General features: G+C 38.4%; 1 protein-coding gene across 1 annotated transcript in view; it reads left to right on the top strand.

Moving 5' to 3' along the window:
• The window catches only part of RTEL1 (regulator of telomere elongation helicase 1), a 43,966-nt gene that overhangs the window by 12,076 nt on the left and 19,465 nt on the right, over positions 1–12,425 (top strand). Inside the window, exons 14-20 of the mRNA XM_009706930.1 lie at positions 2,151–2,225; positions 3,130–3,208; positions 6,782–6,914; positions 7,075–7,188; positions 9,647–9,687; positions 10,816–10,901; positions 11,647–11,724. Of these exons, the coding sequence (XP_009705232.1) occupies positions 2,151–2,225; positions 3,130–3,208; positions 6,782–6,914; positions 7,075–7,188; positions 9,647–9,687; positions 10,816–10,901; positions 11,647–11,724 (606 nt within the window). The remainder of the gene's footprint in view (positions 1–2,150; positions 2,226–3,129; positions 3,209–6,781; positions 6,915–7,074; positions 7,189–9,646; positions 9,688–10,815; positions 10,902–11,646; positions 11,725–12,425) is intronic.

Here is a 12,425-nt window from a genome sequence, read left to right as displayed (position 1 = left end):
TGCTGATTGCTAGAAAATCTTACAAAGAGGAAGTGTGAATTGTTTGCTATCATTGCTGTTCACCTAAGAATTTACTTGCTATCTTAGCTTAATTGTGAATCCTCTTCTAGAATTGGAATTTAATAGAAAAGGATAGTCTTCGTAATTTAAAATTTTCCTAAAAAACATTACTAGATCCTTGTAGGAGAACAGTCAGCTCAAGTTAACACAGTATTTCTTATAGATGATTCAATTTTCTCATGTGATAAGACTTTCTGTGCTTACTTTGTCTAGTAGTAGCATATGAAGGCATGTTGCACCTGTTATGCTGCTGGAGAGCAGCATACATGTCCAAAAGCACACCACAGAATAGCATCCTGTGTAAAACTAAAAATTAAGAAACCTATTCAAACTTTGCAGACCTGCATGATAAAGCCAAGTTACTTAGCTACATTTTGAATGGTGCTGGTAGGTTTGCAATACTGAACTCATTGAATGCATGGATGTTTGTGAGGGTGTATTTGCAGTGGCATACACAGTATTTAATTTTTATACCAGTGGTTCAAGAAAACCTATATGTATGCTCTCATACAGTAGTAGCAATTTGCATACACTGGTACCAAAAGGATTTGTACTAGAAGGTGAGTGTCACTGTTGTTCTGTGGGGAAGGTGAGGTATGCTTAATTTAAGTTAGTTTCCCAAAGTTTCAAAACTGAGAGATGAGAAGATTCAGAAGTAGAAGCCAGGTCTTCTGATCCCAGTGACCGGAGCCCCCAGATTAGTGTGTGCTCCAGGACTGGGGATGACTGTCTGTATGTGCTCTTCTAGCCTGTGGATAGATGAAAGGTGATTTGAATTGGAAGAGCCGTCTGGCTGAAAGCTAAGATCCCTTTGCTGCTGCTGAGGACATGCACATGGACAGTCATTGCAAACCAGCTACCATGTGATAGTTTGTTACCTGGAGATGTTTTTAAGTAGGACTATGTCACAGAGTCTTTGTTGGTTAAATGCAGTGCTTTCTTGTCACAGAACCTTGTCTTCAAGACTTAATAAAAACAAGCTGGTTAAAAATTAATACTAAATTCTTTTCTTCCTTTTAGAAGAACACTTAGTAAAATGTTTTTTGTACACCCTATCTTTGGCTATTTTTCAGAAGTTAGCATTTCCAGGAGTTGTACTCTTTTTTTTGACTGGTGGAGAACATCTTCCTTGTTGCAATTAGCTGATATTCTTATGAGCTTGGATAATTCCTTTTAAATGTCTGAAGAAATTTTGTTTAGAAAAATTAACAGAAGTTATAAATATTTGAGAACCACATCTGTTTTCACTGAAGTTGCACTGGAATGCCATATGTTTGAAAGAGCATCACCCTTAGTCATAAGATACCACATACAGCAAAGGGGAAGAAGCATAACTCTGTGCAGAAGAGTTGATAAAATCTTTTAATTTAATATATGGACAACTAAATATGATTACAACTCGTTTGGTTTTTTTTCCCCCTAATCAGAATATTGTTAGTCTAGGGTATCACAGCTGAAATTTTAAACTAAGGGAATTCATAGAATCACAGAATGGTTTGAGTTGGGAGGGACCCTTAAGGGTCATCTAGTCCAACCCCCCTGCAAGGAGCAGGGACTTCTTCACCTTGATCAGATTGCTCAGAGTCCTGTCCAACCAGACCCTGAGTGTTTCTGGGGATGGGGCATCTGCCATCTCTCTGGGCAACCTGTGCCAGTGCCCCACCACCCTCATTGTGAAAAATTTCTGTCTTATATCTACACTGAATAGTTCAAAAAGTGTGGTTTGTTCTGTTTTTTTTTACACTCAATTGTGACTCTGATCTCAGGAATGTGTAGTGTGTTTATGTTTATCTGCAGCCAGAAGTCATGAGCAGTGTGAATAATCTGTCATTTGTATAGTTTGAATATATTTAGATATTGGCTTGTATTTCTTGGAACAATGAGAAAGCCATGTGGTTAGCAGGAATTGCCTGTAAAAAAATTATTTATTCAAGATTCTTTGTCTCTATTTAATAAGAGGAGTAAGGAGATATATTTAATGTTATCACTGCAGTAACTTTTGTGGAGATACTTCTCAGTGCAAAGATACATTAGGGATTGTGCTGAAAACAGTTGTTAAATCTTTCCGTTTGTTTATATCCATTTTCCAGACAGTATTCAACATCGATCCTCCAGAAGGCACAACAGGTTTCATGCCACATCAGTCGATATCTAAATATTATAAGGTATGGGATGCTCTGTGTTCTATATTTTTCCTCGCTGGCATTTAATGTCTGCGTTTAGTGTATCCAAGACTCTGGAGGATGTGGATAGTATAGCAAATGATGATGTTGATTACAGAGAGGATATGTGGTTCTTCCAGAAAAAAAAAAAAAAAAAAAACAGAAAACACAAAACCAAAAAACACCAAAGGAACTGTGGTTAGTTTAGGTTCCAAGAAAAAAGAGGAGCTACACAGTAATTTTTAAAGAAACTATAACAGGAAATTAGGGAAGTGCAGCAAGTGTGAATTACTGAAAGCTTTGATACTGTATATTATGCAAGAATTTATGTGTTCTTCCAATAATCTGTCCTCTTGCCTTTAGTTTAGCTATTACCAAGCAAGTACAGTACAGCCACTGAACCTCCCTCCCCGAAGTCCTTATTTATTTAGAGCTTGGGACTTATGGGCTGTGATGCTATAATGATAATTTTAGGAACAGATTGTTTTTTAGAATGAAGGTAACTTTCAAATGAAGTTTAAGACTTGATATTATTTTTGTTGCCAAATGAAGCAAGTCTTTCTAACGCAATGAGTTTTTTTTTCTAGTCTGTGTGTTTTATTCTGGTGGACAATATCCAAATAATTGGGTTCTTTGTCTCTGCTCAAGGCAGCCCATGAAAAGCTGCTCCCATAAACTGGCTCAAAATGGCTGTTTAAATGGTGATATACTTCTATGCTCCTTGTTAGATATGTTATGAAAGACTGGAAACAAAATAGGAAAGACAGACAGGAAGTAATACGACCTTATTAAGACTGTAAAAGTGATACTAATTACATTAACTACCCTTAATATGGGCTAGCTTTTGTGAGGGATGAAGCACGAGGTCATTTCTGTAGCCATCTCTAGGAATGTTATTTTGCTTCAGGTACATATTCATCTGGATAACAGTAATCAGAAGAAGAAACAAAGGACAGATCTCTGGAACTCATCTGCAAAAAAACAAGGTACAAGTCTTGGTCTTGGGGAGGCTTATGCAAAAGCTGGATTGGAAACTACTTAACTGCTCCTTTCCGATTCAAATAAAAGAAGACAATTGAAGACATCCTAATCTGCATTACTTCACATTTGTGATCAGGGAGTCCTCTGGCAAATTTTGGAATGTCATTGTAGGATGTAGGTGAAACACCACCTATGTCATCTTAAATGTTAAAAATTACTCTGGGGAATAAAGAGCTGAACAGCATAACTCGATGAGGAGACACTCCAGATCTGTCTACATGCAAAACATTTCTTAAACCCAAATGGCATAGTAGTGTTCCTCATATAGCTGGAAAGTCTTAAGGGCAGGATTCTTCAGACCAGGCCAGGAATGGGAAACCTTCCTTCAGGATTAACATTGGGGTTTATGAAATGATCTGTTATCCTTGTATCAGCTATATTTGTCTGTATAACTGTGTTGCTAAGGCTGTAACTACCTCTTACAAGGAGGAGATTGATGTATCAATATGATACTGAAAATGTGTGCCAAAGATGATAGTAAATTCCATGAAAGTTCGTTCTCTGAAATTACTCATGTATAGTGGAGGAGTTATAATTGGGTGGCTCATTCTGAAGCTCTGTAGCGAAGGTTCTTGTGATGTGTCAGAGAAATAATGCTTGAGAATGTAAATTCTTAGTCAGAAAATGCCATGCCAGGTGCAGCCTCAGGGCACTGTTACCTCCTCTGAGATATGACCTTTCTTTGAGCAACTTCCTAAGTTCTTCAGGGCATGTTGTCACTTCCTGATAGTTTCAGCCTCAACTATAATTTTCAGTCCTCCTTGTTCAACTGAGATTTCTCCCTCTCCTTGTCTCTCTCCTCCCACCTATTTTGTTCCTTATGCTCTGCAGAACTTGGTATCTGGAACTACCTCGATATAGCCATGCTTTAAACCCACATATTTAGAAGAAAAGAAACTTGGCTTCTGAATCAAAGGCTTATCCTAAGGATCCTATAAAGCAGTACCGAGCTTGGCTTTGTTGGACTTCAGAGTTCATTCTTTCTGATATTTATTTTTTTTTGATAGCTACAATTAGGTGGAAAACAAAACATTTTCTGATTAGGGAAGACAGATGCAGATCCTTTTACCTAAGCCTTCTTAATAGAATACTCTCCGAGGATCTTTGTAAATACCTTGTCTCATAACTATCTACTTAATTACTTAGTTAAATGCTCTTGAGACTGTAAGCGTTTGTTTCACAGAAGTCCTTTTCTTAAAGACAAAAGTAACATTTTTCAAAGAATGAGTTTCCATGAATTTAGTGGCTTTTACACATAACATCCCCGTAAATGTTGCCACAAAGTAAGTTCTGTTCTGTTTCTGAACAGATGCATGCTGTTTGGTAGTCTGCAAATACTGTTTTCCTGAGATACGGCTTAATTGGAGTTTGAAGTTACAGGAATAATTCTAAGTAGATTTTGTTAAATAAGTGTGCAGGAAAAGGCTAATAGAAATGCTTTAGGCTTATTGCATAATTTGGAGGATTTATACACAAAAATAATACAAATCAGTCACAGAATTCTTGTGTGATTTAGTAGGCACATACTGATATATTTGCTTTTCAAATAAAAACAGCATTTGCAGGTAACTATAAAACAGACTAGCAATTTGTTGAGACTTGCACTATCTGCAAATCTAGCAGAGGCCGGACAAGACTGATCAAGTCTCCAGTTTCCTGTAGTGGTATAGCAGATTGTGTAGAAATAATGCAAACCTTTTAAGAATAGCCGTTTTCAAAGGATTTTGTGGAAATTATTCACTCAAGTGTAATTCTCTACAAACTCTCATTGGTGAGGAGAAGTGGCATCGCTTGGGACAGCTGATGAGATTACTGCCCTAGCTATCTGTTCTGTGCACAGATGCCACTTCCAAATGCAATATTGAACTGCTGCAGTTCTAAGATAAAATGGTCTTACTCTTGGTTTGCTCTAAATCACTGTGTTGTAAACTATTAGCAAACCATTTCTCCGTGGAGTAGCTGTCCTTGTACAAGGAATGGAAAAAAAACTGCTGCAGAGGTCTACTTTGTGTAACGTCCAACAGTTCCCGCTGGTGAATGGGACCTTTAAAAGGAATTTAATATTGTTAAGCTTAAAGACATAGTTGCAAAACACTGTGCTAAAACTGTACTACAATTCCAGCTTCTCCACGAACTGGGTCGCTGGTGCCTGGTGGTCATCCTGCAGGCGTAGAGAGAAGTGTATTTCAAACTGAGCATTGGTGAGGCAAATGTGAGTGGTTAGTGTTCTCTTCTAGGCCATCCCATATCAGCACAGTTTGCTTTTACGCTGGAATTTGAGGTTCCTCACGTGAGTGACTTTGCTCTTGTCTGTAGATACTTACTGGCTTGTCCATAAACAGATCCTAACTAATTTTCACCAATTCTTAGTGTGAATTAAAGAGATACAGAATTTGCTAAATGTTGGAATGTAACTCTTCTAGAATCTGGACATCATCTGGATGGTTTTGCCCAAATGAGATGGAAGGATAAAACTTTAGCTTAAAAAAAATATTCTCTTGTAATTCTAAGCAGTAAGTGACTCACTGGGCACGTATTACTGGGGATTTCCTGAAACTGTCAGCTCCTTTTTGGAAATAGAGTCTTTGAATGAAGCATGTACATTTAAAAGACATGCACATGATATGTGGATGCTAGATATGCTTTTTTACTGAAACTAATAATGCAAAACAGAATCAGAACCAGAAACAAAACCTACTGTTTTATTTGGCTGCTCTTGTTCTTGACATAGATGATTGTTTCATTCTCTTGTTACTTTGACGGTTTCTGAAGAGCTGATGCTAAGTTTTCACCAAGACCACCAATGGTACAACTATAAGTTGAGCAATAAAAGAAATGACTAGTGTGATTTATCAACAGAAAGCATACGAAGAAAAATGGATAATTTATAGTATGCCAGATTTTCAGTGTCATGTCATTGCCTGTCCACATCCCACAAAAGATTTGAGCAGAAGTTGAAAAGTTTGGCAGTTGACTGGGGTGAGAACTGGAAAGTTTAGGTGAAAGGTTTATAGCCATTGGAAATTCCTGATGGAGAAGGGGTTCTTCTCTTTTCAAGCAAGAGCAGGAGTGGAGATTTTTTTTTTTCCAGTAATTTCAGTTGTTTGTCCTTCATCCTAGTATTCTGCAGTTCTTCTACAATGCTTCCCCTTCCAGTTGTCCTTGACAGCAGGAAGTGAATCAGTGGATGGGAGACTGAGTGGTTTCATCTGCTCAATCTCCTGTTACTTGCTGACAAAAAGATCTGATGCTCTGGCTTTTCTGTAACCATCTTTTGATTAAAAGTATAATCTACTGAAGGTGCAAGGGAGCAATGACCTTTTAAACTATATTCTGAACAGCCGTAGTAATTAAATCTGGGAAGAATCAAAGCAGAACATACCATACATCTGGAATTTTAGCGTCAGATGCTGGCTGGTTTACTTTCAGAAGTTCAGATGCAATGTGCTATATGCTAGTTATTCTAATTTTTCCACTTAAAAACATGCTGCTTAGTGTTTTCTCTTTATTTGATACAGGAAAGACCTTAAGCTATTGGTGTTTCAGCCCTGGATACAGCATGCATGAGCTTGTTCGACAGGGAGTCAGGACAATTATCCTTACTAGTGGGACTCTCTCCCCCCTCTCGTCATTTACAATGGAAATGCAGATGTAAGTACCTAGATGTGTGAACAGTACCGTTACTGAAAATGCACAATCTGCCCTTGTGATTTTAGGTTTTATCTTGGGATTTTTTGAGTGTTCTGGACTGGTAGCCAGTAGGGAATCATATGATGAGTATGACTGGGATCTTACTTTTGTGTTTCTTTAGCCCTTTCCCTGTATGCTTGGAGAATCCTCATGTTATCGATAAACACCAGCTCTGGGTTGGGATCATTCCCAAAGGACCTGATGGAGCTGTGCTTACTTCTACCTATGAAAGAAGGTAATGAACTTCATGTGGAATTCTGCTTTGAAATCTTGGGTTCTGACATTCTTGGGTCCCGCTTGCACGAGTGTGCTAGTGAAATAAGTGGTCTCTGTCATTATTTTCTTGGATAAACACTGTGCTGAATAACAACACCCTTTAACCACTACTGTTGAAAATTTAGAACTGGAGGACTGGAAGGGATCCAATGTCAGGGCACTGAGTGCACTTATAGTCCTTAATGACCCTGACCACCCTCAACTGTGACCTCCACAACCACCACCCAGCAGTTCCACTTAAGGTCTGGCATAGACCTTCAGTCACTGCCCAAGCTGTAGGACCATCTATCTCCAGCTCCATCATAACCACACCTGGCCATGGACCCTGTTGATCTGACCCTGACCTACTGGCTGACTTCCCGGTTTGACCTCGGACCTGTCTGTCACTATGGACCTGCCTTGCCATCCCTGGACTGTGACACTCCTTACTGTCACTGGACCTGCTTCTGGTTTACTGACTTGCGTTCCTGGCTTGACTTTGGACCTCCCCCATCACCATGATTTTGCCTGGTAATCTGGACTCGTGATTGAGCCTGGCTACTGCATCCGAGTCTTTCCTGCTTTCCTTGCTCTGTTAGTGTGAGTCTGGACCCTGGCTGGCAAGACCCCTGCCCTGCACGCCTTCATATCGTGTTCAGGTACCACCTCCCTGTCCCTTACAGAGCAGTCCACCCTCACTGACCTGGAGACCCTTCCTAAATTTCTTTGCTGTGAAGGCTTAATTGATTTGAAACATGACTGGCCTTTGCAACAACTATTTTTATATTTAAAACTTGTCACCATGACCAGCCTCTCTTTCACCTCTGCATTGCCTTCTTAAGGAAAGTATATCCAAATATTTGTCAAGCTTTTCATCATCATTTCTTTTGCTTTTCTCTGGTCTTTCATCATTTTGCCTCTGTCTTTCTGTTCTTCAGAGTAGACAGTGCTTCTGCTGCATCTTCTACTGCCAGCAGAATACACTGCCAGCAAAGGCAGCCAAAACTTCATTTCACTGTATATTGACTTCTGTTGTGCGATATGCTAGTCTCATTGGCATCTCTGTATATGATTTTAAAAGGCAGTTTCATGCTTTGGTGCGCATGGCAGAAGGTTCTGTGCTTGCCAGTTCTCTGAAGTTGCTAAAGACTGGCATCACACTTGGGCTAGTGCTGTGTTTAGGGACGTAATCCTTCTGTAGTATTTTGAAAAGAGGATCAGTTCCTTGTGTATGATACATGTGTTCTTCCATTTAACTTTCTTCTTTTTTTATGTGTTGGCACATTCTTAAATCTATTTCAGTTTCAACATCATAGACAAACCTCTGGCTGAGAATTCTGTAATTAAGCCTGCTGCAGGCCTGACTTACTCTTTTTCAGCAATACAGAAAAATAAAAAAATAGATCTCAAGAGCTTTTACTGGGGAAAAAAAAAGCGCGAAATGCCAGGTGTTCCACAGAACTGGAAAAGTACTCAACAATTGTAATCATTGTAAGCAATTGTAAAAATCATTACAGAGAAGAAAAAGTCTGGAAAACCCTCAGACTGTATTTTTAGTTTTCAGAAGCTTAGTGTACCGTTTCAGTGTATGTTGTTGAAGATACTGTCTTTCAAAGGGGGAAGGTTGGGGATCCCCCTTCTCAGACCTGGAACGCCTTGTTGGTTGGTTTTCTGGTTGGTTTTCTGGTTGGTTTTCTGGTTGGTTTTCTGGTTGGTTTTCTGGAATTCACAGTGTTTGCTGTGTTTTGACAACACCTATGTGGTGATACCAGTATTTGTAGGTCTTAAAACCCAAAGTTGTTTGTTTTTCTTTCCCTGCATATGTAAGTTCCCCAGGAAACTTTCCCAGTATGCGAAACTACAGGGCACTAAAGAGAAAGAAGTATAAAGGCATGAGAGAACAGGTCACTTTTTGGTCAGGGCTGGAAGAAACATAAATACTGGTCATTGTGGCACAGTACTTTTTCAGTCAAAGCAAAAGTGATTTACCTGTCTTATGCCATGAGTAAATAATAACCATAGTAACCAAATTCACCCTTTTTGCCCCTGCAGCCTCACCACACCTAATTTATCAATAATTATTTCAAATAGTTCTAACGTTAGTCAGGCTTGGCAGCATCTGCAGACGTTTCTGTCAGAACTTTCACCCTTAAGTTGTTAGTATTAATCATAAAACTCATATAGCTGCCCATTTCCATAATGCTGAAGCTTAGATCATCTTCAGTGCTAATAATAAGAATATTTAATAGTAATAATAACGTGTAATCAAGGTGTTACTTGGTATTACTAATTTTCTGTCCTTGGTATGGATGTTAGCCACAGGAAGGAGAGCAACTGCGAGTACAGATATACTATTTTAGATGAATATTAAAGGAAGTCAATATGTATGAAAAACATAGAAAAGTAAACACAATGATGTTGATTTTTCTTCTTTGTAGGTTTTCAGAGGATTATTTATCTTCTCTGGGGAAAACAATTGGTAAGTGAAGTGTGTGGATTTCAGAAATGGGTTGTTGCACAGGATTTTTAGAAGTCTCCTAGAAGAAGAAATATTAAAGAAGACATAATAAGACAAAAGTAAAGGATTGCATTGCATATCTAAATGCTGTCTGGTTTTGTATGTTTCTGTTTACTCAGGCAGCTGGCTACTGTAATCACGTAGAAAAATGAGGTTAAGTCCTTGGTTTAACATTTCCAAGTTAAGAGTTCGTTTTCATTGTCAGGTGTTTGTGTTTGGATCAAAAATGTCGTTCCTAAACACAGTCAGAAAGTGGCGCAAACCAGAAAATCAATGCACAGAGATGATGCAGCCAAGCATTGTTTGCAGAGCAATTAAGGATCACAAGAAGTCAGTGCAATTTCTTGTGATATGTTTAAAGGTACTGTGTCAAGCCTGCCATAAGTCAGCATTTATTGTTTTGGTAATGTTTTACAAATATAATAGAACTACAAAATTTCAACACATGAGGACTAAAGAAGAGCGTTTGTGTAGCTTGGCTGCGATATGTTTGAAAGGAATCTGTTAAATCTAGAAATGTTTGAAGGAAATGGGGGAGAGTGCTCTGAGGTGTTCAGTTTGGCCTAAAAGGTGAAATTAAGAAAATGCTTTCCCAAAATAGCAGATTAATGTTTTTTCTGTAAAGTGTACACTGTTTGACTGGAAAAGTGTATACTATTTGGCTAGAAAACTCTCGAAAGCAGTCTTGTGGTACCTCATCCATTGCTTCAAATGTTGAGACTGCAGTGGACAAAGAGTGGACAAAGAAAATTATCTAAAAGCAGATTCTACTGTCAGAAGGGGAAATATGGCAGATGATGTTGTATCTCTTTCATCTGTAGTGTTTGGTGTAGCTCATACTATCTTTTATTCTGTTAACACTACGTGTAGAATGCTAGTTAGGCATCTGTATTAAAGTTTATACCTTGATGACAAGATTATTGAAATGATTTTAAAAAATCAAAACAACTTCTAGTGTACAAACATTCATGTCAAGAAAGTAGAAAATATTTTGGAAGGAACCCATACTGTTATTTTTCCTCTGTGATCTGTGTACTCCATCCCAGGATGAAAATCCCCTCAGCCACACACTTGCCTATCTCGTTGCAGGTAACCTTGTGCGAGTTGTACCACATGGACTGTTGGTGTTCTTCCCATCGTATCCTGTCATGGATAAGAGCCTGGAATATTGGAGAGTATGTTAATTGCTCTGCCTGTATTAGGTGGTTTGGTTGCAAATGTCAGACAGTTTGTAGTTGTGCTATGTAACCATGCTCATTAAAAATTCTTTGATAACAAGTGAATTATAAAATCTGGAAAGTAAAAGCCCAGGTCAGCCTTCTTTTATTTTGATCACAATGAAATGCAGTGTTGTAGAAACCAAACCCAAAAGAATCTTAATACGCTCTCTCATCTGATCTCACCTCAGATTTAATTTAATTTCTCTTTATTAAACCTCCAAATTATAGTTGGTCTAAGTGATTCAGCTGTTAGGAAAAAAATCTCAATATGAGCATTTCTCTTTCATTTTTAATTTGTAACTGTTGCAACTCTAAATTTTGCAACTGCTGTGCTCATGACTTGAGTGTCCCTGGTGAAACTTGGTAGATGGTTTTAAATGCTTCTCCTCCTTAAAAGCGAATGCTGTGACAGAGGTGTCGTACTGCAGAGTGGGTCTCTGGGAGGTGGATGTTGGGAACTTGCAAGTTGGAAGGCAAAGAAATGGATCTCCCATCTGCATAATGTCTGAGTTGCACCAACTGCAAGGAGTCACTGTTAGTATTGTTAGGATTGCATGTTTCTGCTTCCATTTTTTCCTGTTTGGCAAGAGAGGAGCAGACTGTTGGGAAAGTCTGCGGTGATCACTCCTGAGCATTTTCTTTCTTGTATGTGCTTACTTTCACATGGCTATTTCTGATATGTTCTTTATCTGTTTAACAGGAGCATGATTTTGCTAAAAGAATAGAAGAAGTGAAGCCAATGTTTGTGGAACCACGGAACAAAGGAAGCTTTGCAGAGGTTGATTATTTGTATTACATACCTATAACGTTTTCAGAAACTGGTTTTATGTTTAAATACCTTCTCTAGTATGTGTTTGGGTGTGAAACACCCAGATTTTATCCTAGGATAAAATTAAAATTCTCTGACCACTTCTTTGAAGTATAGTTCTTCTGTGCATCCTTCCTTTACTCTTCTGGCCAGTAGTGCAGGGTACAGTCTTCATTTGAAATCCAGTGATGTAGCAGCAACTAACATACATATGTACAGAGAAATGAAGACGGTAGAAAGCTGTTGCTTCAGTAGTCAGCACCTTTTAATGTTCTGCAGGACATTTCCTCCCAGCTTGTTGTGCTTTGGGTGTTAAGGAATTATGCAGTGTCATCTTGTTTATTATAGCCGTTCTGTTTGCTTCTTAGAGTAAATAATATCCTTGAATTGTTTTCCTGGTTTGCCTGTTTTACTCAAGGATCTGCAGAAACATGGGACAGTCCATGTTTTACCTTGTCAGAAGTATCTGACATTAATCTTTCATGCTTACCCAGGTGCATCCTAGATTTTTGCAATCCTACAGTAATGTAAGGATTTTGCTAAGCAAATGACTTCTCACATTTACAAGTAGTAAAAGTAAAGAAAATTATACTAAGCTAAATCAATCACATTTTAGATCTTAGTGTGCAAGTCAAATTTAGCTAGCACAGCTCTACTTACGCATGTGCAAA

Source organism: Cariama cristata, unplaced genomic scaffold, assembly GCF_000690535.1.
Source record: "Cariama cristata isolate BGI_N322 unplaced genomic scaffold, ASM69053v1 scaffold19350, whole genome shotgun sequence".
NCBI classification, from domain to species: Eukaryota; Metazoa; Chordata; class Aves; order Cariamiformes; family Cariamidae; genus Cariama; species Cariama cristata.
This window is presented reverse-complemented; position numbering and strand designations above follow the sequence as displayed.